This window comes from Elgaria multicarinata, chromosome 18 (genome assembly GCF_023053635.1).
Source record: "Elgaria multicarinata webbii isolate HBS135686 ecotype San Diego chromosome 18, rElgMul1.1.pri, whole genome shotgun sequence".
NCBI lineage: Eukaryota > Metazoa > Chordata > Lepidosauria > Squamata > Anguidae > Elgaria > Elgaria multicarinata.
This window is the reverse complement of record NC_086188.1, coordinates 19,123,151-19,137,730: the sequence shown is the minus strand read 5'-3', so window position 1 is coordinate 19,137,730 and position 14,580 is coordinate 19,123,151. Positions and strand designations below refer to the sequence as shown.

Genomic DNA, 14,580 nt, shown 5'->3' with positions numbered 1-14,580 from the left:
GTCCAGCCGGAATCTAGGAACGTGAGGGTGTTCTTGACTGCTTCTCCAATATCCCCCTTGCTTTTGCTTTCTGGTAGGCGTACAACCTGTTCAAGTTAAGAAATCTTAGGCAGCAATAAAAGGGAAGTGTTGGGTGCAAGTTGTATGCACTAGTATGGTAGAGAAAGAAAAGTGCAACAGTGTCCCGATTTCCCTAGTTCAGGGCCCAGTACATGCGTGCCAGAAATGTGCTTTTAAAGCTACAATTGGCTGTCATCCTGGCCTCCCTTCTGAAAGTGGTATTTTTCTAGGCACAGTTGCCTCACCCCCCACACTGAATTTTCCGCTTTAATTTGAAACAAAAGCCTCTAGAACTTTTACTTGTGTGTGAAGATGTAAGGAAAAACAGGCAGACGGAATTCTGTCGAAACGCATACGAAGGCGTGAACGTGCTCCCACTTTGTGATACTCTGGCCGCTGAGTGCGAAGACAAAAGGATGGCGTCCAAGCTTTGCAGAGCAGAGCACAGTGCTATGTGTCTGGGCTTGGCACAAGGGTGTGCGTAGTTGGACACCTCGAATCATAGAACAGTAAAAGTTGGAAGGGGCCTATAAGGCCATCAAGTCCAACCGCCTGCTCAATGCAGGAATCCACCTTCAAGCATCTCTGACTGATGGCTGCCCAGCTGCCTCTTAAAGTCCTCTTGTGTGGGAGAGCCCACAACCTCCCTAGGTCATTGGTTCCATTGTCATACCGCTCTTAACAGTCAGGACGTTTTTCCTGATGTCCAGCCGGAATCTAGTTTCCTGTAACTTGAACCCATTATTCCATGTTTTGCCTTCTGGTATGATGGAGAAGAGATCCTGGCCCTCCTCTGTGTGACAACCTTTCAAGGACTTGAAGACTGCTGTCATGTCTCCCCTCAACCTTTTCTTTTCAAGGCTAAACACACCCAGTTCTTTCGGCTTCGTCCATTTTCTTCTGCTGCCCCTTATGCCTGGAACGCTCTTCCAGAACATTTGAGAACTACAAGTTCAACCGCAGCTTTTAAAGCTCAGCTAAAAACTTTTCTTTTTCCTAAAGCTTTTAAAACTTGATTTTGTTCTGACTTTATACTGTTAGTTTTACCCTACCCAGTGCCTGTTTACCCTACCCTGTGCCTGTTTGCATTCTCTTCCCCTCCTTATTGTTTTATTATGATTTTATTAGAATGTAAGCCTATGCGGCAGGGTCTTGCTATTTACTGTTTTACTCTGTACAGCACCATGTACATTGATGGTGCTATATAAATAAATAATAATAATAAATAATAATAATAAAGGGCTTTGTTTCCAGACCCCTGATCATCCTCGTTGCCCTCCTCTGAACATGCTCCAGCTTGTCTGCATCCTTCTTGAAGTGTGGTGCCCAGAACTGGACACAATATTCAAGATGAGGCCTAATCAGTGCTGAATAGAAAACAATCAAGTGCATACAATTCTTTTGAGGATATCACCACATTTGCACTTGCAGTTGGGTGCACATAGCCTTGCATGCCACGGGGCATCCCGATGGTAGAAGCTTCTTGGTCATATGGAAGCCTACACATGTTCAACTGTACACGCATAGCCTTTCCTCTTCTATTCATTGCGCTTAATGCGCAGACATCCAGGGCTGGGTGTGCATTTCTATTCTCCATATAGAATCATAGAATAGTAGAGCTGGAAGGGGCCTATAAGGCCATTGAGTCCAACCCCCTGCTCAATGCAGGAATCCACCTACAAAGGACCCACACGCCCTTGGGGTGGGCCCTACTGACAAGACCCACAGACCCTGAGTCAACCTACTTGTTCACCTAACTCTTGCTCTAGCCCCAGCAAGAGTAGAAGGCAGTTTCCTGGTTTCACTTCTTTTTAGGTTTTATAAAACACATTTCCCATATTTGTAATTTTTAGAAAATTAAAATGAATTGTATTAATGCTGAATGTGATTAAATAACATTAAGCCTTTTAGGGTCTTTGTGTTTATATTCTGTCTGTTTCTGCAGTGATTCTGTAAGCCAGCGGTGGGCAACTTGTGACACTCCACATACTTTGGCCTACAACTCCCATCATCCCTTAGCCAGCAGAGCCAGTGGTGAGGGACGTTGGGAGTTCTAGGCCAAAATACCTGGAAGGCCACAAGTGCCCACCCAAAAGCCTTCCTCAACCCAGTGGGTTGGGGGATGCTGGGGATTGTGCAGCCACCTGCCATTTTAATTACCCAGAATGCCTTTAGCTTGGCATCTCTCCAGGGCATTGTGGGAAATTTAAATGGTTGGTGGCTCCCAGGCTCAGCCACTGTCTGTGGATGCTGGGTGCTGATGCCGGCTGTGTCAATGCTATCATAAAATCTTAGATATTGGTTTTCTGGGGAAGAATTCAGATGTTTCCTCAACATTTTTCTACTCTGCCTGGGGTATGTTTGGGCAATCCTAGACAGTTAGCAATCTGATGGCCAGTCTCGTTTCCAGTTGTGATGTGATACTGGGCCCATTCCTGTGTGGTGTCCCCAGGGTCCTGCTCCTTCCACGCCAGCGCAATGAACGCCGCTGGGAATTGGTTGGCATCAAGCCAGCTCCTGATCTCTCATTTCACTTCTTCCTTCCATTATTTTTACATTTGTATCCTGTCTTTTTTTTCTCCAAGGACCCCAAGGCGGCACACACAATCCTCTTCCTCCATTTCCTCCTCACAACAACCCTGTGAGGAAGGTTAGGCTGAGAGTCTGTGACTGGCCCAAAGTCACCCAGTGAGCTTCAAGGCCGTGGGGGGACTAGAACCCAGATCTCCGAAGTCCCAGTCCAACACTCCAACCACTACACTACACTGGCTCTCCTATGGCATGAATGTCCATTAACACCCCATGCCCAGTCAATCCCAGTCCTGCAATCCCAAAAGCAAAATCCTGCACTTCCTATACTTTATGCAAATGTGTCTAATTTCTCATATTTTGCACAATTTATTCTGGTTTTGCTCATCAGCGCAGGGGCAAGGACGCCGAGACTCCGTCCACAACCGCTGAACATCTCTTCCCTGGCTTCTGAGCTTTCAGCCAGCACTATCCACACACGTTCAAGCAGCTCTTCACAGCGATGAGGGCTAGAAACTTGCTTTTCTTTTTCATCGCTACAAAATGAAAGCTGCCATTCTCAGGGAGCTGTATTCTGTACGCTGCGTTTTTCCTGCACTCTTGAAAAACGGGGGTGTAACCTGTACGGATCATTTTGGGTCTTTCGTTCTGTCCCGGGTATCGCCTGGGGAACGTTGCCTTTCTGGGTTCACCAATCTTCATGGTGTTTCCCGTCTTTTCTTTCAGGTCCTCCAGGCCCCCTGGGTCCTCCGGGGCGAGATGGCGCAAGGGGGTTCCCTGGAGAAAAGGGCCTCCCAGGACCTCCGGGGCCTCCAGGCCCACCGGCTCCAGTAGGACCAAACATACCACCCATCCCGGATCAAAGTAAGTCAGACAAGCCCATCCGGTCAGCTGTGCAGTCGACTTATTGTGAGATAGAAACTCCTTCACTGTCTTGGTTCATGAAGCGTTTGCCTACTCCAGGGGTTGATCAGTGGCTGAAGGAGGCTGGACGTGAGGGAAACAGGCCCAGGGCGAATTAGATTTGGGAGATGTTCTTGGGAGGCTGCTTTCCAGTGATAGGCAGGGAGAAGGCGAAGGGGGCAGGACCCCAAATCCAAAACATATCCGCTTATTGCAGCTTGGAATCCTTACTGCCAGCAGTTCACCTTAGGAGAGACACGTCAGGGTTTTTTTAGAAAGGGGGAAATACTGCACCAAAGCCAGGAAATCACAAAATGATCAGTGGTTGGGTGAAAGGGGCGGGGCCAGGGGAAGGGCCATCTGGGAAACCCCGCAGGGCCAGAGTGGGACTGCAGGAGGGCCGCGTTTGGCCCCCGGGCCTCATGTCCCCCACCCCTGGGCTGGGCACTGCTCACAGGCTTTTGTTTCAAGTCCGTGACATAGCAGTGGCCCAGATCTGCAGGAGAGCGAGCAGGAGGGTTTTTCAGAACGAGCACGCTCAGCGTGGTTAAAATACCCGAGATACCCTTCCTGCAAAAACAAGGATTGTTGAGCCCAGGTGGCAGCCCTGAATCCTCACCCTCTGGAAGCAGCCTGGCAAGACGGACGGACAAAAGAGACCTTGGAGAAAGAGGGGGGTGGAGGTAGAGCCAGGGTTCTTGAACTGGGGTCGTTGTACTCTTAGCATCACTCATCTGCTCATCAAAGGAGGGGCTGGAGGGCAATTTGGTATCGGTGACACCCATGCCGGGGTCACTCCAAGTTTTGGAGGGCCCTTGAGTAACACTCCCTCAAAGGGTCCTCTACCTTCTCCCTGCCGTTGTCACCAGCTGCTCTTGTTCTTCCTCATCATGGCTACTTCTTGCTTGCTTGGCAGGCACAGAGCCAGGTAGCACGGAGGCCATGGCGTCTCCCGTTCCTCCTCCTCACCACCACTGTCGTCTGGGCCAGAGCGAGAGGCAGGTGGACAAGCAGGTTGCCTTGGGGAAGAGGAGAAACTCTCTGTGTGTGTGTGTCTTGCTAAAACTATTCCAATATGGATTCAGGGATTTAATCTAACCGTTGAAAGTGTCCTTTCAAACTTCCTGTACTCACTCTTTGGAAGGCCAAGGTGTGTGCCAACAACTGTTGGACTTCGCTTGGAAGCCTCTATAGAAGGCAGAGCTTGGGGCCTTGCCTTTCGATATTGGCTAAAGGTTATATATGCTGATCCACCCCAAAGCTACCTTTATCTGCTGCAAAGGGATGTTTTCACAAGCTCATGGTCCAAAGGCTTCACGGTCAAACTGTGCTTATTGGGTTTATCTATGGATTTTCTCTATACACGAGATTGCCCTGTGGCAAAATCTAATGCAGAACAACGGATTAAGGACATTGATCTTCAATAGAATCATAGAATAGCACAGTTGGAAGGGGCCTAGAAGGCCATCGAGTCCAACCCCCTGCTCAGTGCAGGAATCCACCCTAAAGCATCCCTGACAGATGGTTGTCCGGCTGCCTCTTGAAGGCCTCTAGTGTGCTATGTCAAAAGCATGGAGATCCTGCTTTCCATTACACTTCGGTCTAATTTTTGAATTTCCTAGATATGCCAAATATTTGGACTACTTGACCATCCCCAAGGACCGTCATATTTTTTCAAGGGCAAGATTTAACTGCCTCCCTTCTGCAATATCAGTAGGGCGGTTTCAGGCCACACCGTATGTGCGGTGGGGGTCTTGCCAGGGCCCCCTGATGTGGCATGGGCCCTCGGGAGGTGCCCAACCATGCCTACCCTTGACCCCAGCCCTAAACAGTGCCCTCTCTTTTGTACTACATGAAGGTACTTTAATGCTGCTATGGGCTGGATTCAGGCTTATGTGTTCTGCTTAGTTTTTCACCAGGACCCCAAGGTCCACCAACTCCAATATCAGCGGCAATAACCCTACCTACACCATGTGCTGGGGAACATGGGTGGAAGGGTGTTGTTGCACTCACATCCTGCTTGTGCGTCACTGGTCGACAGCTGGTTGGCCCCTGTGTGAACAGAGTGCTGGACTAGATGGACCCTTTGGGTCTGATCCAGCAGGTTCTAACTGGAGCCAAGTGCAAAATGGTGTCTGTGTGTGTGTGGGGGGGGGGGGGAGCTATTTGCCTACGATACCCCATGAACCATTCAGTAGGATGACCTTCATGTAACAAGTTCAACTCTGCCTCTGGGTTACTACAGATCAGAGATTCTAACAGCCTAAGGTCGGGAAGGAAAAGGCCGTTTGTTGCTGCTGCTTTTAGAGAAGCCCTAGTTGAACTACTGCAAGACTTTTGGCAGTCTTCTACTAGATCCAGATCTACCACCTGTCAGTATGGAGATGAATGCCTGGGTGGGGAATCAATGCTGCCTCTTTAGCTCTTTTGTCCCTGTGTACTACGGTGCCTTCTGGGTCTCAAGTGGCCAGCTCACATTTCACAACGGTCTGGTTTCCAAAGAGTCAGCAGTGCCCACACCCTGATCTTTGAAGTTATTTGAAGGAACGCCTCCTCCCATATGTACCTGCCCGGACCTTAAGATCATCTGCAGGGGCCCTTCTCCGTGAGCCCCTGCCAAAGGAAGTGAGGCAGGTGGCTACTAGGAGCAGGGCTTTCTCCGCTGTGGCACCCCGGTTGTGGAATGAGCTCCCCAGAGAGGTCCGCCTGGCGCCTACACTGTACTCCTTTCGTCGCCAGCTGAAGACCTTTTTATTCTCAGTATTTTAACACTTAATTTTAACTTAAATTTAAATTCTACTGTTCTAACTCTGTATTTTAATCTTATATCAGTTTTGCTGCGTGTTTTTTTATCCTGGTTGTGCTTTTTAGACTGTATTTTGTATTTGTGCTTTTAACCTGTTGGTTGTTTTATGATGGTTTTAATTTTTGTGAACCGCCCAGAGAGCTTTGGCTATTGGGCGGTATAAAAATGTAATAAATAAATAAATAAATAAAATCTTTCTCTGCTCTTGTGTCTCAGGGGACCCTCTTCTGTCCAACACCTTTATTGAAACGGGTATCACCGGACCAGCCGGACCCCCCGGGCTTCCAGGACCAATTGGTAAGTGTCTTCTTTGGCCGTGTCCTGGCCCTTCTTTGGAGAAGGGGGAAAGTCAAGGCGTTTGCTCGTCGGAGTAATCAGCGTGCACGACGAGGAGAGCATCAATAAGCAAGGAATTGTTCTCCGCCTCTCTCAAAACCCTGGAATTCTCAAATTGTCCCATGAAACCAGTTGGCAGCCGACTCACACACACAGTTCACCAGCTTATGGGATTTATTACCGCAAGGCAATAGCTGTGAAAGCTTTTTTAAAAAAAAAGCAAAACAGTTAGACAAATTTATGGAGAAAAAAGATCCATCACAACTTTCCCCAACTTGGAGCCCTCCAGAGGTTCGGGACTACGACTCCCAGCATTCCTGACCACTGGCTATGCTGACTGGGGCTGATGGGAGCTGAAGTCAAATATCTGGAGGGCACCAGATTGGGAAAAGGCAGCTATGAGCTTCCGTTGCCCTCTTTCTTTCTGCCACCTTTCTCTCCCTCTGGGCTCCATCACACCAGCGTTTTATCACACTTTCATCCTGCCTTGTTTACCGTTTTGCCCTGCGATCCTCAAACAACGTTCCCTGGCCTGCAGTCATCTTACTTATTTATTTATTTATTTATTTATTTATTCATTACATTTCTATACCGCCCAATAGCCGAAGCTCTCTGGGCGGTTCACAAAAATTGCCTCTTCCCCTCCATTTTCCGTGTTTTTCTGGGGCGGGGAAAGTGCAGTATTTTTTCTCCACACAGGATAAAACTGCCCTTCCGTCCCCGTGTATTCCCGTCGCTGCGCTATGTCGCAGAACCTCCCTTCTTGGGGGCCTGTGCGTTGAAGGGCAGTCTTGCTGACGAAAGAAGAGGGCGGGTGCGGTTCTCCTCCAGCGCACCGAGTCGGTAAAACGGACTTCCGCTGCTCCAACTCCACTCTCATTGCTCTATCATCCACCCGTTTTAACTTCCCCCTCCCCCCACTGTAGTAGGTGGCCAGGTGATGAAATGCTAAATTGCTAAACTTTAGACAAAACCAAAGCAAGGAGGGGGGGGGAGATGCCCACGTCAATCAGAGTGTCCATCAACCACAAGAACCAACGAACTGGTGGGGGAAGGAGAAGGGGTGGGGTGGGGCGGCGATACCGGGAAGCACAAGCCGGCGCGGGTGAAAAGGTAAACAAGGCAAAATAGCACAACAGCACACGCATGTGGAAGTAACCAACGCGATAATGAAACGGAGGTGGAAGTGGTGGATACATACCAGGAAAAGAAATGTAGGTGTGATGGTTCTCTCTCTCTCTCTCTCTCTCTCTCCCTCCCTCCTTCTTTGGGCTGCTGTAGGGGGGGACCCCCTGGCCAAAGGTCTAAACTGGCTGCTTGCAGAGGGCTTTTGAAATTAGGTTGTTGGCCAACCCGGATCTAGGTGATTCTTTGGTTTGACCCAGCAAAGCAGCTTTCTGAAGTTCTTACATCACACTAGCCTATTTCCCCCCTGCAAGGGTCTTGGAAGGGAATGTATACAAGCCCCCTAGTAGATCCAAGCAGCCCAGTAAGGATCAAGGACCCTCGAGTGAATGGCGTGGATTTAGGCTTTGATAGCTTTTGTTTGTTTCATATTGTGTTTTATTGTTGTGGTTTTTTTTGGTGAGTTGGCCAGTGAAGTTGTTATGGGACAATTATATAAATTCAGTATGTAGATAGATAGATAGATAGATAGATAGATGGTGTGTATGTGTGTGTGTGGGGGACTGTTCAGATGACATTTCAGGCTCTGTGGTTAGTGGAACTGTGGTTCTCTAGGGTTAGGGCTAACCACAAGCCGTGGTGTTGCACACTACCCTTTAAGCCATGGTTAGAGCCGCTAACCTTGCTGCAGACGGTCCGACTGCGGCTAGTGAGTGGGCAGGGTTTAGCAAAAGGCATCGCACGGAACGCCTTAAACCCTGCCGCTTAACCAAGACCCTTAACCAGGAGCAGGGTTTTCGGTGTCTTCTGAACAGGCCCTGTACATGTGCGTGTAAGCCAGGCGAAAAAGAGGGAACCCACGGCTCTCTCCATTACCCACAGGATCACTGAGCTTATACCGGCCTCTGGTGGCCGTTAGGGTACTTGTGCTTCCCTCATAGGAGACTTCTTGGTGGTCTACAGGACCTGCGAGGGGCCGGGCGTAGGGATGTGTGGAAACTCCCCTGAGACGTGACGGAACTTCATTGCCTTTCTTCAGATGTTCTTGGATGTTTCCCGTGAGCTGGAAACAAAACGAAAATCACCTTGAAATGTTGCTTTCGGGGAAGCCTAAAGCCAAGGGTGTTGGTTCATTTGGGTAGTCAGCAGATACAATGTGGAGAGAGTTAATAGCAAGAAAGGACTTCCTCTCCTCTCCTCTCCTCTCCTCTCCTCTCCTCTCCTCGCCTTCAATCAAACAGAGCTCACTGCACCTATTCCCTCACTTTCCTTCCCTGGAACCCAAGGCAGTGTGCGTAGGGAACCCAGGAACACCCTTAAGGGAATGCCGATTCCTCTCTCCTGCAAGGAGTGCCACAATTGTGACTGAAACCCCCTTTGATTCTGTCAACCTTCCTCAAATCTTTGGCCTAAGGAGGCACCACGAGTTCCACCTTGACCTGTCAGTGGTGAAGCCCCCGCTTTGCACCCGGAAGGTCCCAGGCTCTGTCTCCTCTGCATCTCCAGTTTAGAGGATCTCGGGACGTGGGGCTGGGAACTCCAGAGAGTGGCTGGAGACCTCAGAAAGCTGCTGCTGCAGAAGAGAATAGGCAGCACTGGGCACGAGCTGGCTCAGTATGAGGCCGCTGCATGTGCATCCTGGTGGCGGAACCTGTGCTTTGCTTCCAGAAGGTCTCAGGTAGGGTGGCCCTATGAAAAGGAGGACCGGGCTCCTGTATCTTTAACAGTTGTACTGAAAAGGGAATTTCAGCAGGTGTCATTTGTATATATGGGGAACCTGGTGAAATTCCCTCTTCATCACAACAGTTAAAGCTGCAGGCGCCCTGCCCTCTTTTAAATCTGGTCAGTCTAGTACAGCTCCTGCAGCTTTAACTGTTGTGATGAAGAGGGGATTTCACCAGGTTCCCCATATATACAAATGACACCTGCTGAAATTCCCTTTTCTATGCAACTGTTAAAGATACTGGAGCCCGGTCCTCCTTTTCATATGGTTACCCTAGTCTCAGGTCTATTTCCTAAGTATCTCCAGTTCACAAGGTTCACAGTTTGTGTCTCTCCTCTTCCCTCCTCTTCCATAAGTTAGGGTGACCACATGAGAAGGAGGACCGGGCTCCTGTATCTTTAACAGTTGCATAGAAAAGGGAATTTCAGCAGGTGTCCTTTGTACGCACACAGCACCTGGTGCAATTCCCTCTTCATCACCACAGTGAAAACTGCAGGAGCCCTGCCTAGTGTGACCAGATACAAAAGAGGGCAGGGCTCCTGCAGCCTTCACTGTGGTGATGAAGAGGGAATTGCACCAGGTGCTGCATGCATACCAATGACACCTGCTGAAATTCCCTTTTCTATGCAACCGTTAAAGATACAGGAGCCCTGCCCTCCTTTTCATATGGTCATCGTACCATTAGTAGTGCTTGCTCCAGGTTTTGGAGGGCCCTTGAGCAAGACACTCTCCATGCGCTCCCCTCCCTCGGGGAGTCAACCTTCTCATCCCCATTGCCATCATCTGTTCCTCCTCCTCCTCTTCTTTGCTCCAACTCACTTGCTTGGCAGGCAGAACGAGCCAGGGAGCAAGAAGGCCAAGGTGTCTCCTGCGCCTCCTTCTCACCACCATGGTTACCTGGGCCAGAGCGGGAGGCAGGTGAACACGCAGGTTGCAGTGGGGAAGAGGAGGAGGACTTCCTTCCAGGGGGCTCTTGCCAGGGGGCCCCTGCTGGGGTGTGGGCCCTCAGTACCTGCCTAATCCTGCCTACCTTTGACATCAGCTTTATCCATACAAATCAAACTGTAAATCAAACAGATTGTAAGCCTATGCGGCAGGGTCTTGCTATTTACTGTTTTACTCTGTACAGCACCATGTACATTGATGGTGCTATATAAATTAATAATAATAATAATAATAATAATAATAATAATAATAATAATAATAATAACCAACGTGTAGAAAATGAAAACACAAAACTATGAAAACAGAGTTGGGAAGTGGGCGGTTTGTTGGATAGGGGGAGAATCTGGGAAATTTCAGTTGTAAAACTCTGAAATGAACTTTTAGTCATGTCTCTGGGATGTCTGACTTTGGTTCCCGATAGCTCCCCCGGACCCATCACAAGCCCTGCTTCATGCTCCGATTCTCCTCCTTTGCCCCCCCCCCCGGCCGTCAAGAGTGAAGGCAGCAGCAGGCCTAGTGGGAAGCCCAGGCATGCCGTGGGAGTGGCCGTTTGGCTGCCAGAAGACTCTATGGCCGGGGGCCTCCTTGGGAGGAGGAAAAAGATCCAGCCGCAAGCCAAGAAGAGGAAGGGCTGGCAATGAGTCTATATTGCTCTCAGCCGTCTCCGGACTGGGTTTGCAGGGTTCACAGCTCCTAAATGCCAGTACCAAGGGCATCAGGTGGGGACTCTCCATGTCCGGGCATTCCAAAGGCAAGGAGCCACCCATGAGGGCTAGGAACTGCCCCCTTGTTTTAACAAAATGAGAGCAGAAATGGTCAAGAATGCATGAACACACGCACACTTCTGTGCTCCTCCAAGATTGCGGGATGCATAAGGCAATTGCAAGTTGTTTGAGATATAAGCAGTGTCTACTTTGTGCCGCTTCCAGATTTTGGGGATTACCCGGGCAAGACGCTCTCAGTGCCCCCTTCCCCGAATACATCCATCTCCTCTTCTTCCTCCTGCCCCTACCCCATGACTGCCAAATCCATCCATTTGCCTCTTCTGCTGGGCCCAATCCGCACCGGCTCCCACAGGAAGAGCAGAAGGCGCGGGGCGATAACAGTTGTTTCTCCGTACTCTTCTCACTCACTCGGAGATGGCAGCATGGCTTGCATCAGATGAGGGCTGCCATTATGGGGAAAGCAAAGATGTCACCGTCTCACTTCTCAAAACAGACCTTTGGCTAAAATAGCTCCCACCCACCCCGCCACCCCAGCTTCTAAAAACCTCTTTCTCCTTCTAGGTCCCCCTGGGCCAGCTGGAACGCCTGGTCTGCCGGGACGGGAGGTAAGTGTGCCACATCTCTGGAGAGGAGATGATATTTTTGAGAGGTGGGTGGGGGGGATGCAGGCAGGGGCGAGGCATTTGCTGGGGTCGCATTTGAATGCAAATGTACCAAATTCACACTTCCTGAAATGGAATGCAGAGAAACAGCACTTTACCACATGTTGGGATACATTTTGCAAATTAAAACAAGCCAAAATGTGTGTAGTGGGGGGGGGGAGGGGGGAGAAGTGCACACAGAAATGCATATAATATATGTGCAGAACCATATATGGTTGGTGGGTGGCATTTAGCCTGGTAGCTGTGATATGGGACCGTCAGGCTCCGTGACACTCAGCTTGGGGTTCAAGAGGCAGATAGGGAGCCCTGCTCTCTGGAGGACCCGGGGCTAAGGGGTAGAACCTGAAAGGTTGTCACACAGAGGAGGGCCAGGATCTCTTCTTGATCTTGGTCACCTGTCCAAGGGTCTCTCCTTCCCTTGCTCGGCTTCGTCCATTTTCTTCTGCTGCCCCTTACGCCTGGAACGCTCTTCCAGAACATCTGAGATCCACAAGTTCAATCGCAGCTTTTAAGGCTCAGCTAAAAACTTTTCTTTTTCCTAAAGCTTTTAAAACCTGATGTTGTTTGGACTCTATACTGTTAGTTTTACCCTACCCTGTGCCTGTTTGCATTCTGTCCCCCTCCTTATTGCTTTACTATGATTTTATTAGATTGTAAGCCTATGCGGCAGGGCCTTGCTATTTACTGTTTTTACTCTGTACAGCACCATGTACATTGATGGTGCTATATAAATAAATAAATAAATAAATAATAATCCTTCCAGAGCGCAGGACACGGAATAATGGGCTCAAGTGACAGGAAGCCAGATTCCGGCTGGACATCAGGAAAAACGTCCTGACTGTTAGAGCAGCATGACAAGGGAACCAATGACCTATGGAGGCCGTGGGAGGCCATGGTTGGACAGCCATCTGTCAGGAATGCTGTGAGGTGGATTCCTGCATGGAGCAGGGGCTGGCCCTCGCTGGCCCTATAGGCCCCTTCCAACTCTTCTATGAATCTATGAAGGAGTGGAGAAAAAAAGAAAGAAAACAAAGGGGGTGACCCCTCCCATGTTTTACTCTGGCTCCACCCACCACTGGGTCTGGCCCCACCTTCTTCCAGCATGGAGCTTCCAGCAGACTCTCTCCATTCCCCATCCCCACAGGGAATGCAGCCCTCAGCATAAACAAGCTCCCGTGCTCCTGTCTTTCAGAGAAGGCTGAGGGGAGACATGAGAGCACTCTTCAAATACTTGAAAGGTTGTCACACAGAGGAGGGCCAGGATCTCTTCTCGATCCTCCCAGAGTGCAGGACACAAAATAATGGGCTCAAGTGACAGGAAGCCAGATTCCAGCTGGACATCAGGAAAAACTTCCTGACTGTTAGAGCAGTACGACAATGGAATCAGTTACCTAGGGAGGTTGTGGGCTCTCCCACACTAGAGGCATTCAAGAGGCAGCTGGCTGGCCTTTGGGCACCAAGACCCTGAGCCACTTGGGGCGTCAAAAAGTTTAAAGCCAGTTCCTTGAATGGTACTCAAATGGGCACGGGGTGATAGTTTTAGGGTTTTTGAGATACTTTCCTAGGGTGACCATATGGAAAGGAGGCCAGGGCTCCTGTATCTTTAACAGTTGTATAGAAAAGGGAATTTTAGCAGGTGTCCTTTGTATATATGGAGAACCTGGTGAAATTCCCTCTTCATCACAACAGTTAAAGCTGCAGGAGTTATACTAGAGTGACCAGATACAAAAGAGGGCAGGGCTCCTGCAGCTTTCACTGTTGTGATGAAGAGGGAATTTCACCAGGCGCTGCATGCATACAAAAGACACCTGCTGAAATTCCCTTTTCTATGCCGCTGTCAAAGATGCAGGAGCCCGGTCCTCCTTTCCATAGGGTCACCCTATACATTCCATTCGCCTGGCTCCAGTCTGTCATCTCGCTGCTGTGTTTCAAGCCAGCTGAAGTTCTTGAGCAGTCTCCAAGGGCAGCTCCACGGAGAATCCAAACAGGATTGCTACCAGAGTCTGGGTCCCTACGGCCAGGATTTGAGCTCTGTATCAAGCTGCTGCACAAATTGATATTGGAGACTACAGCCTTGGGTGTAGGCCTGGAACTGTGGTGAGCAAATTTAGGTGGTGGTGGTGGTGGTGGGCGGTTTGCCACAGGGAGCAAAAATTCCAAGGAGGAACAAGAGCAGCCGGCCAGTCAAAATGAAATAAACATCTGCCCTCCTACCAAGTGGATGAGGAAGGAGAGAGAAGCAGCTTACTAATGAGGTTATGGTTTCTTTTAGGGAAGCCCTGGAACGCCAGGTACTGATGGGGCAGCCGGCACCCCCGGGGAAAAAGGAGAGAGAGTGAGTATCCACCCTCCACCCCTCGACCTGGCTGTGTGGGGCCCTCGGGGACCCAGTTTTTGGAAGATGCTTGGGCGGGGAGTCCTGGGATCACAGAGGAGTTACGCCCAGCTATCTTTGGCTCTGACATCCAGATGAAAAGAATGCTTATAGCATGGGTGGAAACTGACCATATTTTACCCAGGGTGTCGAAGCCAGGGCCAGCATCATCACCTGGCGTCTCTGGGCAGCTGCCGAGGGGACAGGGCCTTTTCAGGGGCCACCCCTAATGATACTCAAAGGATGGCCCTTGAAATCCTTCCAAGCAGCACTGGTAGCAGGAGCGGCTGGGTTTAGCCGTTATTTTGATTTCCAACAGCGCTCCTCAGCATTGCTGGAGATCAAAATGGAGTCGCCGTTTAAATTTCCCATCATGCCCCAGAGGCGTGCTA

The 14,580-nt window shown here is 49.8% G+C and overlaps 1 protein-coding gene across 1 annotated transcript in view; it reads left to right on the top strand.

The window, feature by feature from the left end:
• Positions 1-14,580, top strand: part of EMID1 (EMI domain containing 1) — a 100,196-nt gene that overhangs the window by 63,936 nt on the left and 21,680 nt on the right. Inside the window, exons 9-12 of the mRNA XM_063144368.1 lie at positions 3,316-3,453; positions 6,515-6,595; positions 11,714-11,757; positions 14,087-14,149. Of these exons, the coding sequence (XP_063000438.1) occupies positions 3,316-3,453; positions 6,515-6,595; positions 11,714-11,757; positions 14,087-14,149 (326 nt within the window). The remainder of the gene's footprint in view (positions 1-3,315; positions 3,454-6,514; positions 6,596-11,713; positions 11,758-14,086; positions 14,150-14,580) is intronic.